The 21,860-nt window shown below is 41.4% G+C and overlaps 1 protein-coding gene across 1 annotated transcript in view; it reads left to right on the top strand.

Annotated features, from left to right (window-relative positions):
• The window catches only part of Spag17 (sperm associated antigen 17), a 213,136-nt gene that overhangs the window by 82,063 nt on the left and 109,213 nt on the right, over window positions 1-21,860 (top strand). Inside the window, exons 5-7 of the mRNA XM_035451312.1 lie at window positions 6,224-6,410; window positions 10,884-11,078; window positions 18,303-18,484. Coding sequence (XP_035307203.1) covers window positions 6,224-6,410; window positions 10,884-11,078; window positions 18,303-18,484 — 564 coding nt within the window. The remainder of the gene's footprint in view (window positions 1-6,223; window positions 6,411-10,883; window positions 11,079-18,302; window positions 18,485-21,860) is intronic.

Raw genomic sequence — 21,860 nt, 5'->3', positions numbered from 1 at the left:
CTGCTTACCAGGAATAGTGAGATGGTGAGAGAATTCTAACCCAGATTCTTATAAAGCACATAATGGTTAGTTACAACTTCCACCATCCTGCTTTTCATCCCTCTCTTTAATCTTATTGTGAAGATCTTACTGTAGGCCACACATATGCCAGTCAGTTATACACAATGCATAGATCATCAGCTATAAGAACAGCTCTAGCTGTTCCCCATCGTGTCCTTGGCTTTTACCACTGACCTCTCATTCCTAGTGAAAAAAAAAGAGAGAGAGAGAGAATGAATGTCAATTCTGTTTGAATATTAACATCAAGATGTCATTTACGAATAAATATTATCTAAAACATTTGAAGTACAAACAACTAGGTTGCCTTCTTACAGAACAGGAATTTTTTCCCCTTGTCTTTAAAAAGAGAATGACATAACTGAAGATTCTTAGTAGATTCACTAGACAGTCAACTGAGTATTTGGGATGCTATAATTGTCTTCAGTTATTGCTTTGTATGAGACCTCCACATCTGCTAAGTAGCTTAAATGGTTAAGAAATCCCTGTGCCTACCCAAAGCCCTCCCACAGTAGGCAGCATCCAGATGCCTTCTATCCATGTTGTGTTTTAAAAAGAACGTATTCCCTGATGAACCTGACCCTCCATTCATGTGCTAGGGAACATGTGTTCCCCAAACATGGTAGGGGAGCAACTTTGGGGCTACTCCCTCCCTGCTTTTGTCTTGAATGACAAGAGTCTCCCTCAATTTTTTAAGTTATGAGCAGATGGTGTAGGAACATGAAGCCATATTATCCCAAAGCAAGAAAATTCAGAAGAAAGGAGTGTGTGAGGGAAGTTAGTTTGTGATTTGTTGTCCATTTCTACTGAGTGTTTGTCTAATTGTGCTTGCTCCTCTTTTACCCCCAAATCCTACAACATAAACCTGTAGGTTAGAGAGGAATACATAGAATGAAAGAAAAATGAAAGGAAGATGAGACTTGAACTTCCTGTGACTGGAGCTTAGTGGAAATAGAAGAATCAATCTCAAACCAAACAGTTTGAGATTGACAGCCATTGTCCAGAATGAGAGGGCTGAGGACACATCCTTGGTTCAGCTCCATCATGGATGGTGGGAAGAGGGAAGAACAGTGAGGAGTGGACAGACCAGCTCCAATGTAAGTTATGAGAGAGTCGAAAAGGATCTGTCCAGAATCTACAAGGAACACCTCGGCCAGACCTGGAGTCTATAAGGACTAGGTGCTTGAGTCTGCTCCTGTCCACTGCCATAGTTTGCTGGACTGGAGAAGCCTTTTTGTACCCAGAGCTTCTTTCGTAGCCATCTCTTTAGACATTCTGCCAACTGAAGGTTCATTATTGTTAAACAGAAAATGAAAGATGGCAAATTGTGTAGAGAGGAGGCCAATGACAGCCATGTAAAAATAATGCAAAGAAATAGAAATAATGAAGCAAATATTTTCACTCATCTTTCTAGGTAGTAAAATTATAATAATTTGTGTAAATTCTTCATTTTCCAATTTTTCAGCAACGATTATTATTTTATAGTACAATAGTATTTAAAGAGGTTGACCAGGCTGAATCAAGACCCTTCAGAACACTTTTGTGAAGGTGAAGGAGGCAGATATTGATCATTCATTCATACTAAAAGAAATGACCAAAGATTTTCTTCCCAGCCTAGTAGTTTGGCTTCATTGCTAGAATGAGAAAAAGAAGGCAGTAAGTAGGAAGAGCAGCTGGTAGACACCAAGAGCATCAAGCAGTTACTACTGGGTCCCTGGGAGGACAGCAGAGGGAGGGCAGACAAGGATACAGAGGACATTGGGAGAGAAGTAGAAGCTGAGGCCAACCAGAGTCTCAGAGGAGCAGGAGGAGCTTATGGCCTCATGTCACACTAGCATGGTCCCTATCATGGCTTGGTGTTCTCGGACAAACTGTATGTCTTAATAGAAATTATGTATCTTGCTTTGAGAGATGAGATTAAAAGCATAATGTCTGAACTCACCTTTCATAGGTCATTACTAGATACTGGTGCCAGAATTTGTCACTTCCTTTGAACCTGGGTTTATGATCAACCCATTTCTCTCTAAGACCCCAAGAGAACTCATGGGAAACAATGCTCAGGAGTTTATGAACTGCTAAACTCTAGGGTAGTGAGAATCATTTAAGTTTGCACTGTGCTCTGCAAATGCATGCAAAGTGCTTAACTCTTCAAATGAGTACATAAGTGAATAAAAGTTTATTCTTTAAAGTAATTTAACCTAAAATCATTACCTTATCTCAGATCAAAAGATTATCCTAAGACTTTGCTTTAATTTCAGCTGAGTTCACTGTGGCAAAGCTAGACACATACCAAAGACATTCACGAGGTTCTCCCATTGGTACATGTACCATCATCCAAAGCTGTGACCTCAGAGGCCCTGATGAGCCCTGCTAGTGTCTGCAGGCTAATTGGAATCAGGGCCATGTCTATGCTCCAAGGACCCATTGCAAAGAGCATGGGTTATACAGCCCTCTCTTCTGGCATTCCCATTCAGTAACTTGGAAATTAAATTGTTGCTTTCCTCCACCTAGCTTTCTTCCTTCTTTGTAAAGTGAAGCTAATAGTCCATCCATTGTACCTGTAATGTACAAGATGCGATGTCTGCTGTAAACCATGAACCCAATAAATAGAAATATCCTAATATTGATGATGACAGCTTTGATTAAAATAGCAATTTGCTAATTTACCGCTATAAATATTACATTCAGTATTACAGGGCAGATTTATTGGCCTAAACTGCAAGTTTTCTCTATGCAGAAAGCCAGAAAGCTGTAGGGAGAAGCTGCACATGTAAACTTGAGAGGTGTGCTTAATGGTTTGCAGCCCTGGCCCCTGTTGCAGTAGCCTGACCACAGGTGCATGCCCAGTTTTCCAGACCCTCCTATTAGTCTGTCACTTGCCACTGCCCTCATGCTTGAATAGGCACTAACATCCTTGGCCTCTCTGGGTCTCTTTTCCATTGTGGTTCTTTTTCTGTTCTATTTTTCTCATTGTGAACAAGGCTCTTCATAATGGCTTCTTGATTCCCTAATAGTCATTTCCTTCATCCCACAGGTCCTATCCATCACCACTTGAGCTCTCATGTTCCCTAGCCTTGGGTGTTTCTTATCCTTTCCTCTTAACAATGGCCTAACAGCAACACCCTCCCCCCTCCACACACACACACTTTCTTCAACCCTATTGTGATTGCTGGTCCATCAGCCTCCATCCATTGCCATCTTGCAATTTTACTCCATGGTCCAGATCATTGCAATCTAACCATGCTTTACAAAGTCTCATTTCTTTCATGATTACGAACTCAGTGACCCCTCTCACCCTTTTCACGTCTGTATTTGAGCAGATAAGAAGACAACTTGAGGCATTCAGAGGACCCAACATGCTGGTTTTATTTTCATCTCAGCACTGGCTGAGTTCTGCTGCATTTTTAAAAATACACTTGCTCTCTATCTAAGATGACCATGACACACTCTAACCTTGATTTTTGCCTGCCGAACTCTGCAGTTTACTTTGCTTCCCATTTCTCTTGAAAAATGGAAACATTTTCCATTTTTTGGAAAGGAGAGGATATAATTATATTACTGGACCCAAGATAAATGATAAATGGGTGTTTATTGGGAATAATTACACAGAAAAATGCAAAGAACCACCAGAGCATTTCCCAACTCTTCCTACCGGATCCCAGCTGACCCACCAGAAAGAGCTTGCAAAGGAAAGCCAGCCTCAAGCTCCTCTCTTTCCACTCTGCCTGAAGCCACACCCAAAGGGGTGTGGCCACTGTTTCGGGTCCACAGAGCAGATGCCTATACATTTTCTCAATACCACCAAGACCTCTTCCTTTCTTCCACCCACACCCAATCACTGAGCCTCTCTCTGTGGTTACTAATGAACTGGAAATTTTTTTCTTCCTAGTGAATTTGTCTTGATTTTTTTTTTCAGTTTTCCCTGTACTTCAGTGTCTCTCTCTGTACTGAATCATTCCATCAACCTGCGAAAGTAGCAGCTCCTGGCTTTGTGCACAAAGGTACATTCGTACCTCAGCTTCACACCCACTGCCATCTGCTCACCTGATATGAATGACTCAGAACTCTAGTCTCCTTCACAACCAAATTTCTCAAAGCAGTTGCCCATACAAATGCTCTCCCTGGTGCCACCGTCTCCCTGTCTATCACCTCTACAACCCACCATAGCTCGGCCTCTTGGTGTTACCCACAACTACCAATGCACTTTTCTGTCTTGTTTGGCTCATCTGCTTTCTCTTTTCACCTTCTACATTTGTTGTTGAACCTTTATTCACCTTTCCTTCTTTTTGGCTGGCTTCTTCTACTATACCAAATGGGCAAGTGTTGGAGTTTCCATGATGCATTCACAAAAATTGTAGCTCTATTTTTGTCCATTTGAACTCTAAGAGGTAGTGCCTAGCCCTGCTGTAGGCACCAATTCTATCAAAGCAGTGTCCCACTCATGGAGTTCATGACACTCCCAGCCTCTGCTGCTGTTTCTCTCTGCTCATAAAAATGCCCACGGAACAAGCCAGTGAGTAAATGGATGCTGGTGTCTCACAGGTTTTCACAACTCCTGTTCTTGCTGATATTTTCTCATTAAGCTTGGTTCATCTTCATTCCGGGGATTGAATAAGAGAGACAGAAATCTGGTGGTTTTGACTTTGACAATGTGCTCTTTCTCTTTTTAACAGCCCTTGTGTGTCTGACATGGGGCTGGTTTCTTGAACTTTCGCTTCCATCCCAAGGTTTTTGCTGCTGCTGCTGCTGCTGCTCCTGCTGCTGCTGCTGCTGCTGCTGCTGCTGTCATTGCCTCCATTTCTTCTAGCATGTCCTTTTACCACTTGCATCTGCTTCAACCCCTAAATTTCTCTTCATTTTCCAGAAGCAGTGATGTACTTTCACAGTCTTTACCCATCCTGCTGTAAGCAGCAGCAGTAGCCTTCACAGATATTTGTTTCCCACTGCTGCTGAGGAGCCAGCCCTGGAGAGGCAGTGTTGCCTGCACTGGAGCCCCCACAGTAGGCAGAGAATCCGTTGGCACCAATGATATCAGTCATGAAAGCCAAAGCTGGCCTGAGCTCTTCGGAGCCCTGGGCAGCCAAAATTCATGCAGAGTAGAGGGCAACCCCCCTGCTATGATGCAGCCTATTAGCTGAGTAGCAAAGCTTCCTATCTTCAACTTACCCTGTCTATGATATCTGAGAAGTTTCCAAATTAGTTCCCATGACATTAAGAAATAGCTATCAAAGCCCCCAAAACAATGGTATAACATTTTAATTACATTTTGTCTTTAGTGTTGTTGTGCATGGGGGAACATAACAAGAGCCACCTATTGTAAATCTTCTGTAGAGCCACCCTCTTGGGACCAGTACTCCAGTATCATTTTAGTAAGAATAAGCACTTCCAGTTTTATAAGCAGGGACAATTACACTATGAATGCAAAGTTTGCTGGGATTTATGAAGGGAAGATGGTAAGTATTAGATCTTCCCATGGATATGTGAATTAAGTATGCCTTGGAGCAATCTATGAAGAAGTCATGTGACTAGGAGCCTCTGCTGTCCCCTTTCTGTGTTTCAGATAGTAGCCATTGGTCAGGGCCAATGCTTTTAAGTAGAACTGTAATAAAGAGAATTTCTCAGTGCTCAGCTCTCCAAAGACCTTTTAACTTTTAAAAATATCAACAAGAAAACCATCGGCAAAGGAGATTTTAGAAAGCCTATTCATTGTTTCCCCAGTTTCTTTGTTTTTCTTTGTTTGTTTGTTTTCACACAATGACGGGTGCTTTCCAGAGTTGGGCTAAGAGACAAAGGCAAGCTCCTGTCACCAGAGTGTTCAGCTCCCCAACCATACTCTACCCTACCCCACTCCAGCACAAACACACAGCTGAGAGACTCCTTCAGATGAATCTCTCCCACAAGACTAAGCTTTTAAACAACCTCCTGGTACCCTCCCACCCGCCCCCATGCCTGCCCCTCACTGCCCTCCACAGATGTGCCCATCGCAACTTCTATTCAAGCTGGAGTCTGCACTCTCCTGACTTTACCGATGAGTAAATGACACATAATAATGAGAATTCAGTGAGATAAAGGGTTGTTTTGATTATGTGATTGGGAGATTGCTTTGGCTGACTTTGGGGCTTGCACAAGATGTCTGTGAGGGTAAGAATGTAATCTCTCCTTCCAGATGGTAGAAGACAGGGCAAAGTCGGAAAAGGACAAAGGAAAAGTGAAGTCTCCCAAGGAGAAGAAGTCTGGGAGTGCCAAGGCTGGGAAAGGAAAGGGAAAGGACCAGCCCGAGGCCGCTGCAGCAGTGAAGAAGTCCACCCAGTTAAAACGGAGGGGGGATGATGACGACATCAAAGCCTACATTGGTCAGTGGGTGGTGTATTTCACCTCTTGCTTATGGATCAGGATGTGGCTTCAGTAGTTACCCCAATAATTATACTCTATCATTCCTGGCATTTTCATTTATTATGATGCCATAAATAGCTTACACTATGTGACTCTTGGACTGAAAAATATTTCTATTTGCAGTCCATGGACGGTTTTAGCAAATATTTATTTAGCATGTGTCTTCATGGGCACGTTTACATCATGAAAGCAAAGAATGAAATGGCAAGTGATTGGGCCACCAGGAAGTTTATTGTCTTGTTGAGAATATAATGGAAAATAAAGTGTAATTATAGGCAACTTGAAAATGGTCCAGCAAGATGAATCCATGAGTAAAGTTCCTCTCTCTCGGGCCTGACTGTGTGCACACCATCCCCAGGCTTCTCGTGGTGGAAGGAGGGAACCCACTTACGCAAGCTGTCCCTTGACCCTCCCAGATGTATTAGGGTACACACAAGTATGGCTTCAACACACACACACACACACACACACACACACACACACACACACACACACACAGATAACCAAGTGGAATAAAAATTGATTCATGTGAGGAGCAGTAAAAATCAAATCTAATAGTCTAAGATGCATGCAGAGCACAGATTCTATTTTATTTAAAAAATGACTTTTCATTTTACATACCAATCCCAGTTCACCCTCCTTCCCTTTCTCCCTCCCCCACCTCTCTCCCTTCCAACCCCCATCCACTACTCAGAGGGTAAGGCCTTCCTTGGAGAATCAACAAAGTCTGGCATACCAAGTTGAGACAGGACCAAGACCCTTCCCCCTAACAGATCAAGTTACATAACTGTTGCTCACATTCAGAGGGTCTAGTTTGGTCCCGAGCAGTTTCCCCAGCTGTCAGTCCTTAGTCGGTGAGCTCCCACTAGCTCAGGTCAGCTGTCTCTGTGGTTCTCCCCATCATAGTCTTGTCCCTCCTTGTTCATATGATCCCTCCTCCCTCTCTTCAACTGAACTCCAGGAGCTCAAGCTGGTTATTTGCTGTGGGTCACTGCATCTGCTTCTATCAGTTACTGGATGTAGATTCTATGATGACATTTAGGGTAGTCACTAGTCTGATTAAAGGAGAAGGCTTATTCAGGAAACCTCTCCACAATTGCTAGGAGTCTTAGTTGGGGTCATCCTTGTAGATTCCTGAGAATTTCTCTAGCACCAGGTTTCTCCCTAACCTCATAATGGCTCCCTCTATCAAGATACCTCTTTCATAGAGCACAGATACTTTTCTCTTTTTTTTTTTTGAATTTTAAAATTTGAATTAGAAACAAGATTGTTTTACATATCAATTCCAATTTCCTCTCCCTCCCCTCCTTTCTAGCCACCCCCCAACTGTACCTATCCCATACCCTTTCTGCTCCCCAGGGAGGGTGAGGCCTTCCATAGGGGGTCTTCAGAGTCTGTCATATCCTTTGGGATAGGACCTAGGCCCATCCCGTGTACCTAGGCTCAGGGAATAGCCATCTATGTGGAATGGGCTCCCAAAGTCCATTCCTATGCTAGGGATAAGTACCAATTTACTACAAGGGGCCCCATAGATTTTCGAGGTCTCCTCACTGACACCCAGGTTCGTAGGATCTGGAGAAGTCCCATGCTGGTTTCCCAGCTCTGTCTGGGGTCAAGAGCTCTCCCGTGTTCATCAGGTCAGCTGTTTCTGTGGGTTTCACCAGCCTGGTGTGGACCCCTTAGCTCATCACTCCTCCTTCTCTACAACTGGATTTCTGTTCAGTCCAGTGTTTAGCTGAGGATGTCTGCTTCTACTTCCACCAGCTACTGGATGAAGGCTATAGGATGGCATTTAAGTTAGTCATCATTCTCATTATCAGGGGAGGGCATTTAAGATAGCCTCTCCACTATTGCTTAGATTGTTAGTTGGTGTCAGTTTTGTAGATCTCCAGACATTTCCCTAGTGCCTGATTTCTCTTTAAACCTACAATGTCTCCCTTTATTATGGTATCTCTTATCTTGCTCTCTTCTATTCATCCCCCAACTCAACCTTCCTGCTTCTTCCTGTCCTCCTCACCCCTCCTCTTCTCCCCTTCTTATTCTCCTAACTCCCTCTCTCTTCCCCCCATGCTCCCAATTTTCTCAGGAGATCTTGTCCCTTTCCCCTTCTCTGGGGGACCATGTATGTCTCTCTTAGACCCCTCCTTATTTCTTAGCTTCTCTGGCAGTGTGGGTTGTAGGCTGGTAATCCTTTACTCTATGTCTAAAATCCATATATGAGTGAGTACATACCATGTTTGTCTTTTTGTGACTGGGCTACCTCACTCAAAATGGTTTCTTCTAGTTCCATCCATCTTCTAGTTCCATTGTTTTTTGTTGTTTTTTCCCCCCTCTGAGTAGTACTCCATTGTGTAGATGTACCAAATTTTCTCTATCCATTCTTCAGTTGAGGGCCATCTAGGTTGCTTCCAGGTTCTGGCTATTACAAATAATGCTGCTACGAACATCGTTGAACAGATATCCTTGTTGTATGAATGTGCTTCTTTTGGGTATATGCCTCAGAGTGGAATTGCTGGATCTTGTGGGAGACTGATTCCCATTTTCCTGAGGAATCATCATACTGATTTCCAAAGTGACTGTACAAGTTGGCACTCCCACCAGCAGTGGAGGAGTGTTCCCCTTTCTCCATATCCTCTAAAGCATAAACTGTCATTGGTGTTTTTGATTTTAGCCATTCTGACAGGAGTAAGATGGTATCTCAGAGTTGTTTTGATTTGCATTTCCCTGATGGCTAAGGATGTTGAACACTTTCTTATGTGTCTTTCAACCATTTTAGATTCCTCTATTGGGAATTCGCTATTTAGTTCTGTACCCCACTTTTCAATTGGATTATTTGGTGTTTTGGAGACTAGCTTTTTTATTTCTTTGTAAATTTTGGAGATCAGCCCTCTGTCCGATGTGGGGTTGGTGAATATCTTTTTTCAATCTGTGGGCTGCTGTTTTGTCTTTTTTACTGTGTTCTTTGCCTTACAGAAGCTTCTCAGTTTCAGGAGGTCCCATTTATTGATTGTGGAACTCAGTGTCTGTGCTACTGTTGTAATGTTCAGGAAGCAGTCTCCTGTACCAATTTGTTGAAGAGTATTTCCTATTTTCTCTTCTAATAAGTTTAATGTGTCTGGATTTATGTTGAGGTCTTTGGTCCATTTGGACTTACATTTTGTGCATGGCAATAGACATGGATCTATCTGCAGCCTTCTACATGCCAGCATCCAGTTATGCCAACACCATTTGTTGAAGATGCTTTCTTTATTCCATTGTATAGCTTCAGCTTAGAGCACAGATTCTTAACTGAAAATTTCTCACCATCTTTCTGTCTCAAGCAAACCAAATAGAACTTCCTTCCATTTTAAATCACTGATGCAAAAATGAGTCATCCTCAGAAGTTATTAGTGACCCACTGCTGGTTCTCTTAGAGCCCAGACAGAACTACCTGTTACAATCTTTATTTGTTTGTTATTTGTAATCAGTAGACTTGATTTTTCCCCCATCAGTTTCAGCCTTTATTACGTTTTAATTAAGAGAAGCAGGCTTTCTTTTGCACCCTTTATCAGTTGCTTACTCCCGAGTAGTTCTGCCCTAAAGATAACACACCCAGAAGCAATGATGCTATGCAGCCCATGAGCAACACAAAAGTTAATTATTTTAGTGACTGGGAGAAATAATTATTTAAAAAGGAAAACTTGGGCATCCATTGTTTGGCATGTATGTTGGCCTTGCTGTGCTAGACTGTCCAAGTAAGGCTTTTATGTATCGTGCATAGTCAGCACTAAATCAGGACAATGATTCTCACCCCCAGAAAATCATTCTCCAAGAGATGTTCATGTTTTAATATTCACAAGGAATATCACCAGGAAAAAGAGAGGAGAGAACCACTAAGAAAATGTACAGTAGCTATTTTTTTAAATGTAATGAAATAAATAGCTCCCTCACAATAGATGTGCAGGTTTCTCCCCACCAGTGTCATGAATTCATTCAGTGCTGTGCTACAGAGAACATCCACAGTACTTCCTTACCCTGTAAACACCTCTACTTATACAGTACCAGAAAGCTTCAGCTACTTGTAATTCAGGATTCAAGCCAGATATTGCTCAAAAGAGATTGGAACCAAAAGGAACTAGTTACAGGCTAAACTCTGACAAAATCTCAAGCACCATTTTCCATGGCTACAGGCCACATGCATGTTGGCCCTCCTAGTATGCCTATGTCTCATTTGCAAACATGATTTAATATATTGTAAAATGGCCACAGTCTTTTTACTGGAAGGGCAATAATGAAAAACAGTCAACAGACCTGCATTCCAGCCAACTGGCTGGGTCTTGGCAAGTCAGAGGGATTACAAATGCATGCATAATACATATCACCATTGATCTGCCTGGGGACAACCTGTTCTGTCTAACAATGATAGCTGACCTTCTCTATGGTATTTCCAACAGACGATGAGCCAGATGATGGTGCCCAGCATTACATTATTGTCGTGGGCTTCAACAACCCTCAGCTCTTAGCCATTATGACTGAACTTGGCATTTCTATAGCCAGTGTGATTAAAATATCTTCAGAGAATTACGAACCTCTGCAGACCTACCTGGAAGCAGTCAGACAGCAGCAGGAAGCTATCCTTCAGCCCGAAGGTATGCAGTTGGCTATACAACCCCAGAGTTCATCAATATTACCCTCTGTCCGTTGAGCACAAATGCAATCTGCTAGCTTAAACATGGTCATAAAATATGCACATTATTAAATCCTTTCAAGGCTGATTTGCTATTTATTCTGCTTGTATTAGCCAAGAGTCATAAATTTGACAAATTAAATTCATACTCTGTGCTTGTATCCCTGTGTAGTCCCAGGAAACATGGATCTCAGGTCAGAAGACTTGGTTACACAACTGTGACTTCTCAGCCTTTCAGCTGAGAGCAAGTGTGGTTACACAACTGTGTTTCTCAGGAACTTTTGGCCTGTAATGTTTAGCCAAAGCTGGGGCTGAATGAATCTCTGTTGAGACTCTTTACTTCCAAATGACATAGTCACCAAACAGCCGAGGAAAAAAAAATCACACAGTTAGGTGTGTGTGTGTGTGTGTGTGTGTGTGTGTGTGTGTGTGTGTGTGTCTGCATCTGTGTGTCTGAGTGTGTCTCTGTGTGTGTGTCTGTGTGTGTATGTATGTGTGTGTATGTTTGTGTATGTATGTGTGTGTTCATGGGGAGCAGAAGAGGATATAGGTTCATTTGGAGCTGGTACACTTGACATGGGTGCTAGAACCAAACTCGGGTCCTCTAGAAGAAGAGCAAGTGCTCTTAACTACTGAGCCATCTCTCCAGTTGGATTCCACATGTCAGTGACTCTACAGGTATTACTAACTCTTTGTGATAAAAGACAGAGGAGTCATTCTTCAAGACTTAAACTGAGAAATAAATGGGGTCACACTCCAGACACAGTACTGTTCAGTCATTTTGAACCTTGGGGTTTTCATGCTAGGGAACTGTGCTAGATTGCCTCTGTGAGAAAGAAGCAGGAAGCTGCTGTGCCCTTCAGGTAACAGTACTGAGAATCAATGTAAATCTGCGGTACCAGGAGCCAAGTTATTCCCACTTTGTGTATTGGTTCTAATGTTACTGTGGATATTTTCATTATGCTTTTTAACTTATTTTTGTGTGTATTTTTTGTTTGCATTTTTAAAAGAGAGTAAAAGAACAAATTGTAAGTTCTGTTACTCTCTCTTTTTAAAAAAATGCAAACAAAAAATACACACAAAAATCCACAAAACAGAAATGAAAATATAAAGGCTAGATGCCAATAAGATAAAAAAAATGCCCCCCAAAAGTATAATGGAACAAAAAGTCTACAGAAATTGAGTTAGTTTTGTGCTGGCCAACTACTCCTGAGAATGGGTCCTGCCATAAAGTGTGGTTAATAAACCCAGTAAGATGCAACTGGAGAAAACTGATTTTTCTTTTACCAGTTAGTATCAATTACAGATAACTTCTTGGTTAAGGGTGAGACCCTGTATATACTTCCCTATCTCAGTGCTGGGACCCTGCCTGGCTTAAACCTCTTCAAGCCTTGTGCATGCTGCCACATTCTTCATTAGTTCATAAGTGCATCAGTCTTGTGTCTGGAAGACAGGTTCCTTAGACTTATCATTACCTCTGCCTCTTTTTTTTTCTGCCTCTTATTCTGCTTAGATACTGAGCCTTGAGGGGAGAGCTTTAATGCCAACACCTCATTCAGTACCTCGTAATCCAAAGTTTCTCATTCTCTTACATTGTCCAGTTGTGGGCCTGTGATAGTTCCCATCTACTGCAAGGCATGGATCTGTGTATAGCAGAAATGTCACCAGGAGTTATTTTATTGCTGTATTCATTTATCAGAATAATGTTGTTAAGTTCCCCCCTAGGCCCATGACAGACCTAGTTTTGGGTTTTTAACAACTTGAGCAGTGTTGTATATAGGTTCCATCTCATGGAGTAGGCCTTAAATCCAATGGGAACATGGTGGGTTACTACCATAACGTTTGTGACACTATTGCACAAATATTTCTTGCAGGAAGGCCACTGTTGTATGTCACAGGATTTGTAGCTAGATGATACTGATGATTACCTTTCTCTTCTGGTAGCCTGGAGAATATGTTCCAGTACCATAAATATTAGTCAGTAGTGGTGAAACTTCTACGTAGGCACCAGCTCAACTGTTAAATATTTGATGATATATGTCAGTGCTCTCTTCAGCAGTAGGTTATAGAGTAACCAATAGCATTGGCAATAGCTTGTGATGTTTGGTGGTTACCCTTTGCCAAAACTCAGCAGGACATAGCCCATTCCTGGCACTGGCTTTTGCTTGGTGGCATAAGACGTCCACTTGGGGCATTGTTTCCCATATTATTTGGTGATTCTATTTGGATTTCTTTCACATGCCTATATCCCCTCTTTTATCCTTCTCGCCCACCCCTCCCTCTTTAATATTCCAATTCTAGTTTCCCCATTGTCTCTTTATTTGATACTATTTCCCCTTTCCTGGGAGATCCTTCCCCCACCCCCAGTTCCTTACTAAGCATCTAATCTCTGTGGTTGGTTATTATAGCACACATATCAAAGGCCAACATCTGCATAGAAAAGAAACTACACAATATCTGTCTTTTGGGATCTGAACTACCTCACTCAGGATGACTTTTTTCTAGATCTATCCATTTACCTGAAATTTTCATAATTTCATTTTCTTGACAGCTGAGTAATATTCCATTGGGCAAATGTACCACATTTTTATTAACCATTCAACTGTTGGTAAACATCTAGGCTGTTTCCAGTTCCTGACTATTATAAATAGAGCAGCAATGAACATGCATGAGTAAAGTATCTCTATAGTAGGAGGTAAAATCCTTTGAATATCACTGGATCTTGAGGTCTATCTATGCCCAGCTTCCTCAGGAATTGCCATACTGATTTCGGTAAGGATGGCACAAGTTTCACTCCCACCAGCAATAAATAAGTGTGTTCCCCTTGCCCTGCATCCTTGCCAAAATGTGCTGTTACTTATTTACTTCTTATTGACCTTGTTCATTCTGACAGGTATAAGATGAAATCTCAAAGTGGTTTAATTTGCATTTCCCTAATGGGTAAGAATGTTGAACAGTTTTTTCCATGTTTCTCAGCCATTTGTGTTTTGTCTTTTAAGAACTATCTGCTTAGTTCTGTAACCCACTTTTTAAATTGGTTCTTTGTTTTCTTAATGTTCAAGTTTTTTTTTTTAGTTCCTTATATATGTTGAATACTAATCCCCTATCAACTGTATAATTAGTAAAGATATCATCCCATTCTGTAGGTTGTCACTTTTCCTGAATGATGCTCCCCATTTCCATATAGAAGCTTTTCAGTTTCATGAGGTTCTATTTAATAATTGTTGTTCTTAGTTCCTGTGTTATTGGTGTCCTGTTTAGAAAGTCCTTTCCTGTACCAATGAGTCCAAGATTATCCCCACTTTCTCTTCTATAAGACTGGGTATGTCTGATCTTATGTTGATGCCCTTGATCCATTTGGATCATTGGTTTTTTGTTTTGTTTTAATAAGTATAGATTGATTTGCATTCTTCTGCATGCAGTCATCCAGGTTGATTGGCACCACTTGTTGAAGATGTCCTTTTTCCGGGTGGGTATTTCTAGCTTCACTGTGGCCCAGCATGTCTCAGTCCCAAGCCACGGTAGCCATGAGGTTCGGCCTGAGTGGGGGAGCGTGGACTTGGGAACTCCTAGCAACCCAATAGCGATAAAGACCAAACACAGGCATCTTGTCATCTTTAGAGGGCTCTCAATTCCATGTTGCAAAACTGGAGTCTCTTGTTTATTCAGCATCTTCTTAGCTGTTATCTAACCATGCTTCCATGGCCACGAGGTCATTTCTCTCCTCCAGTTGACCCCTCTCTGCTCTATGGCTCCTAACTCTCTGCCCTCACTTGTTACTTACACACCTAGCCCTCCACCCAGGTGCAGGCCTATTCAAATGATTGTTTCTGTAGAGATGCAAACTAGGGGACATTCTCCACTGAGGCCTTGTCATTCAAAAGCAGATTAGCTCGAATCTGCAATACAATTGTAGGCAGGAGCTGAACCAGAGGTTTGTATATTGAGATATTTCTTAATGATATTTCCTGGCCCCCAACAATTCCCCTCTTAAATTAATAAAAAGAAACCTGTGCTTCTGCAACAGGACAGACAACTGCGCCTGGCTTAGGTCATTCCCTTCAACCTACCAGGGAGGCCCGTCATGAAACCACGCATTCCGGCATGTGTGTTCTGTCTTAAGATTCCCTGTAGGCAAGGAAAACCATACCCGTCTCTCCCTGGAATCAGTCTCTGTAAAACAAATAAGGTTAATGGGGAATGGGCCTGGTCCAGCTCCAAGAGTTCCTGAATCAGAAAAAATTCACCAGGAGGTAGCACCTGAGCTCTCACAGCTGCAAACAATTCTTTTGCAGGATGGAGACATATAATGGTTTAAATGGCCTTTTAAAATCTGCATGGGAACGTCTCCAGTGCCTCTGGTACGGACACAACTTAAGTTTGCTTTCTTAAACATACTTCTATCCTAAGGCTTGTAAATTGCACATTACATTCCTGTTAGAATGAACTCCGACTTCTAGTTTCTAATAACATTTGCATAACACATATAGCAAAGTTACGGACATTAACAATGATGTTAATGAACATCATGAACATGATGACATGAACATACATTAGGGTAAGTTACAATACATTCAAAAGACAATAAAATATTCTCACGATCTGTGGGGTGTGAACAATTTCACAATTCTAAACATTTTTCCTTTATTCCCTGCCTGGGACTCAATGCCCTTTGAAACTTTCTATTTCTTACTTAAAGTCCAAAGTTCTGAAATCAATAAAGTTCTGAAATCAGGTTTGTAATATCATACATAGTCATTGAATGTTAACTGAAAAGTCTTTTGTCCATGTCTCGTTTAAGCATTGTGAAGGGGCTTCTGCCACTCACTCTGGTTTATACCAGTATCCAACTGTCCTAAATGGGTCCTTTTTCCCAGTGGGAAAACTGGCAAACTAGTTGTGTGTGTCTAGATGTGGCAAGAAGGCAAGCTATTTGTTGTCCGGTTCTTAGTCTGCTCCAGAATGAGCACTCATGGATTCCGAGGTGAATGTAGTCCATCTGCAGGGAAGCTGGGGCTCTGGAAAGCATCGTGAAACTGGAACTGGGTGTCTCCTATCCTCCTCCAGCCATAGGTCGGATGTCCCCAAGGTTAAGGAACACGGGTTCAGTGTTTTCACTCCAGCTGGTTCAGACGATCTCCCAAGGCCTCAGGTCCAATTCCTCTCTGCTCCACGCATCTTACCAACAGCTCTGGTATCCAGTGCTCCTCGTTCTCCAACTTCTAGAAAGCACAGACATGCCCTCAACCCCAAATAATTACGGGGTCTGGTCCCCTCCACTGCCTAGTACATGGATCTCTCCATTTGACCTGAGTGAAATTCGCTCGAGTTCCGTCATCCCAGAATCTGTCTGCAGCAGATTGCTCACTGGCATCCATGTTTAAAAATAACAGTTTAAGATAAACAGTGCATGGTTTAACGCATCATGTGGAGACTGGGGCACAGCTAACCCCTTTTTATCTTAGAAGCTGTGTTTTTAAGGAGTTATGAGCATGCTCTAAAGTTCCTGTCATGGAAGATCACAAGGATTATCTGTCTGTCTTTTAATCATTTTCCCAATGAGTACAAAATAACTAACATGCCTTATCACAATATTCATCTTTATTGTCTATCTTTATAATTTCTGGAACTCCCATGTAAGCAAAAAACGTCTTAAAACAGTGACTTATAACATCAAGAAATCTGAATATGTGTCAATCGCCACATGTATGTATTTTTAACTTGCTAAACTCTGCAATGAGTAACATCTATTTGCCATAGATGGTTATGGAGTAGATCTCCAGGATTCACCCCTAAAATAGCCATATTCCACTATTCTACATTGTTTGATGATTTAACCAGCAGTCTCTCTGGTTAAGCCAAATTGCTTTCTTAGACTTTTGCTATTTTGATTAAGAAAGTTAGAAGACTATAGAGCTTTCTCTCTTTAAGGCAAATCAACCAATTTTGTTAATTGATCTGTTGACTCATTTCATTTGGCTAGTAATCAGGGAAAGGCCTTGTTTAATAGGTTCCCAGTGAGGCCCATAAACCATGGCAATTCTCTTAGGTGAATAATATTTTGAATTTGCACAAATAATATTCTAACCTGACTATTACTGGATCCTATGCATGGAACTGTCTTTATTACCTGAAGAGCCTTAAAGAATGAAAGTCACCTACTGAGTCCTAGCCCCATGTGGCCACTCAGGGAGTAAGTCTCATTATTTCCATTTTATCAAAAAGGACTTTTGGACTAGAGACAACTATTAAGTCAGAAACCATTGACTATATCAATATATATATATATATATATATATATATATATATAATAACTTATTATTGAAACTGTCAAGAAAATGCTGTATAAGAACCAAATATATTCTCTATAAGACAGTTCATGTACTAATAAATCAATATACAAATATACTCTATGATGAAAACATAGTAGCTCATATGTCTAATCCCAGAACTTGGGAGGCTGAGACAAGAGGACTGGCCATGAGTTGAGGCAATTTTCAGGCTCTATAATAAGTTCCAGGTCAGCCTCGGTGAAACTCTGTCTCAAAAAAACATATACAATAAGATAATATTAGGCTTTACTATAGAATGATGAGGTCATAGTAGTAGACCCAACTCTTTAGTTATAGATATAAAAAGCATAAATATTTCAGGTAAGTTTTCAAATCTAACTTTATGGAAATCCGCTATCACTTGATAGTCAGGAGGCAAATACCCAGAAAAGTTGTAGGGGCCATAACATGACTGAAAGCTAACTGAAGCATAAATCAGTCTCATCTGGCTGTATGCCTGTGAGAAGTGGATCTACTTCAGTTTTTTAATGTGTTATGCAGCAAGCACAAATAGGGTGAACGCATTATTTGGAGGGCAGACTGGTTCTATGCAGGTGAGATATCAGGTCAGTGGGTACCTTCAGCATCCTCAGTTCCTGAAATGTGTGACATCATCACAACCTCTCTGGGCCTCCACTATGATATGAAAGTGAGTGATGAGCTCATATAGCAATCATTTTTGGTTTTATAGTTGTGTCTTCCCACTTCAAAAACTTCTCAAAGTTATGTTTCTGTATTTGCACCTCACTAATACGTTACAGACATCTCATCATGCATATGACTCACGGCATCAAGATAAAACGGAGAGAAATCTAATACGTTCATCTCACAGTAAAACATTTTGTTATTATTAGAAATAGAAGCTGAAGAACTGAAGACACAAAGATCCATTAAGGAACTTGAAAATTTCTGGAAGTACTTAGAACCGATCCTGAATAATGAGAAACCTGAAACAAATCTCTTTGATGTTGCTCGACTTCATTACACAGTCAATATGGCGTATTTTCCTTCTGACTGGTCAGACCACGAGATGATGGTGAGTACACTGGTCAGTTAGAGCATGTGATGGTCCATTCTGTCAGTCATTCCACAACTGTTTACCAGGAACTGGTAACAATGGTTTTTATTGGGCTTTCTCATCCTTGATACAATGATGGTGACAAAGGGCCACTGTTGGATATAGCCTGATTCTATACTTTTTAGTCTGTATATTAATGATAATCAGATGTATCAGATGGTGGGTTGTTTTATTTAATGACACTTGGCTCTGGTTCATGCTTCAGTAACGATCTATGTAATAACTAAAATGTGACTATGTATTACTATAATGGTGGTAAATTTTGTTTTATTGCATTACGTGTTAACCCCTTACAAGGTATGCATTTCAACATCAAGAGGTGAACTGACAGCAGAACCTGTGGATAAACTACAACCACTGGGGGTTCTTCTGAAAGGATCTGGGCAAAGCTACATGGAGAGGATATACTTGTAAAGAGACTATGTGCAGCTAAAGAGAGGCGAAAAAGAGGAGAAGAGGGGAAGGGAGGGACAGGAGAACTGAGGAAAGAAAGCGAAGAGAGGATGAAAGGAGAAAGAGAACAGAGGGATGGGAAAGGGATAAAGGAAAGGAAAAGGGGACCAAAAAAAGCTGACTGAGAGGACAGAAGGAGCTGCTTCTGAGCCATGCAGTAAAGCCCTCATTCTATTGCCTTGATGGTGGAACTCAGTAAAAGAAGCAAGAATATTAAGAGGAGAGACTGCAGACTGAGACCACTACAGAAAACCACAAGCAAAGTGCAGAGTTGTCAAGCCCAGTCACAATGGGTACATCTCCAAAGCATTCCTGCACCCAAGGCTCTGGGAACATCATTGCAGGGGGTGAGGCTGTAAGAGCCAGGGGATCAGAGAGTTTACTGTGAGAGTATATGTCCTAGCAATATCAAAAGCTATAGACATGAAGTCTCACCAAAATGACTGCCCAAATGTGAGCTGCACAAGATAGATACCAATGAACATGCCCAATTGGACAAGGAAAAGCCCATAGGCAACTGAAGAATGCTGAACTTGAAGAAGTGGCCTTCCCCAGGGAAGAGCACAGTGATTTTTCTGGTGCCAAATGGTCAGTTCTGAAAATGTACATACAAGTAACATTACATGGGTGGAACAGGTTTTATATATGTACGTATGAACATGTATATGCATACAATTAATAATTGATGGTAAAAGAGGCCATGAATTTAAAGAAGAATGGAGAGAGTTATATGGGAGCATTCAGAGGGAGGAAAGGGAAGGAAAAATGTTGTAATTAGTTATAATCTCAAAAGCTTCTTGCTAACAGGACTTCAGGTAAAAGCCAGCTCAGTGGAAAGGAAGAAGGGAGGAAAGACAGAAACTTGATCACACAGAGACTGCATCGTACTCAGATGATACACAAAATATCAAAAAGTAGTGTTAGCCTTGTGCTGGGAGTGGCAGTGAAGCTGTATGCAGGCTGGCTGGAGACACAGCCAGTGTTAATAACACCACCTACTCCAGACCTTCCTCTGTTCTGCTGTACTCAGACTTCCTGCCTTGCCTTTCTCCTTCCTGCTGTCTAGTGAAAGACCCCATGTCAAAAACCAAGGTGAAAATCACTTGAGGAAGACACCCAGGGTCAACCTCTGGCCTCCCAACTTGCATATGTGTACATATGAACCCATATGCAAACATGAATGTGTGCACATGCATACGTGCATACTCACACATACACAAAGAGAAAGCACTTGCATATATTTTTGTTCAGGATGGCATAGGAAATCCCATCATGCAATTTCTGAAGCATAATTCCCAGGAGGATGCTAACACATCCTCAAACCAAGTACCTGTTGTATCTTCATAAGTGAGTGTGCTTTTCGGAGGGTCTACTTTGACCTCCAGGAATATGATGGTAGAAGACAAAAAGTCCTATGTGCCAAACAAAGAACACCATTGCGTCATCAGGTGAGCACCATGCTGTGATCACAACTTCAGAAGACTTAGAATCACTCACAGCATCCTGCTTCTTACCCCCATCTCCACAGCTTCCTGTCCACTAGAAGACAGATCATTGCATTTTATTTATTTTCAAGTTATTTATTTTTGTTACAAAATGTAGCAAGGCTTATACAGGGACTTTTCTGTTTGCTAAGTGTTACGCTCCCAGCCATCCTTTGGTTAAAGTCACTGAATTGAGATCATTACTTGGGTTGATGGGACTTGTCTTATAAATGGTGGAAATGTGTCAACTCGATTGCTACATGTCTGTGAGCAGCAGAGAGATAGGAAAGGTTTTTGTGGAAATGTCTTGAAACCAGGATCAACTTTCAATGAAACTCTGGGTGGTGGTTTGTGGTGGCCAGTGGTAAGAACACTGCTCCAACATGGCTTCTGGAGAGTAGCTCTGGTACACAGGTGCCATTCAGAAGCTCTGTATACTCTCAAAGGGGATCCTTCTAGCACTTCGGAACATGGCATGGAAAGATGCTAGCTTAACTACACATCCATTCCACTTTAAAGAAAGGAACCATGGCTAGCTATCCTTATTATCTTAGCAAATACAGAGTAGAACATTGACATGATAATTTAACTTCAGAAAAACTGTTTTATGTTGAAATAAAATATTTAAATGCTAGTTACAGTAGAACATTCCTATATTCAGAACTAGATTAATGTTCAGTGTATCCAATTGGGCCTGGAAAACATTCAGCTCTTCCAAAGAACCATCGACTGTGTTGCCCAGCTGGTCCCTCTGCTCTTCCATCAGTCTATTTGCAATAATTGTTGAGCATCTTCTTCATGCCAGCCTTGGTTGGTACCCATCTGCAATAGCCCCAGCTTAGAAATGTCTCCATGAGTGAAAGATCCATCACTGAAGATGATGGGGAAGGTCTACCTCAAAAGTGACTCAGCAATAAAATTGAATTCTGGGAGAGAGGCCATCAGGTTTGATAATGAAGGCCAAGGTCCATTTTAAACTAAGGATAACTTAATACACATCCAAGCGATAAGGCTGCTTCACAGAAGCAGGCTAGGTCAATGAAGGTACACTTTTTTCTGTGAGTTGTTAATGACTGCGTATCTGCTTTAGGAGCCAGCATGGAGTCTTTCCTCCTCCCTGCCTGGAGGAAAGCGTTTGCATCCTTTGGCTCAAATAAGCAGGTGTACTCACTGAACTAAGGTAATGAAAACTTTACATCAAGTAAACACCAATCAAGATGAGCTAAGAGCTCATGTCAGACATCTGAAGCATCTCAAGATAACCCCAGCATGCTGAAAAAATTGCCAGACTTTAGCATACCATTTAACAATGAATTTTAAAGTGACTTACATAGGTTGTGCTAATGGATCGTTGGGCAGAAATGTTACTGTATTTCCTTTGGCAATAAAAATGAAAA

Source organism: Cricetulus griseus, assembly GCF_003668045.3.
Source record: "Cricetulus griseus strain 17A/GY chromosome 1 unlocalized genomic scaffold, alternate assembly CriGri-PICRH-1.0 chr1_0, whole genome shotgun sequence".
Lineage (NCBI taxonomy): Eukaryota > Metazoa > Chordata > Mammalia > Rodentia > Cricetidae > Cricetulus > Cricetulus griseus.
The sequence above is the reverse complement of the archived record's forward strand: the minus strand, read 5'-3'. Positions and strand labels throughout refer to the sequence as shown.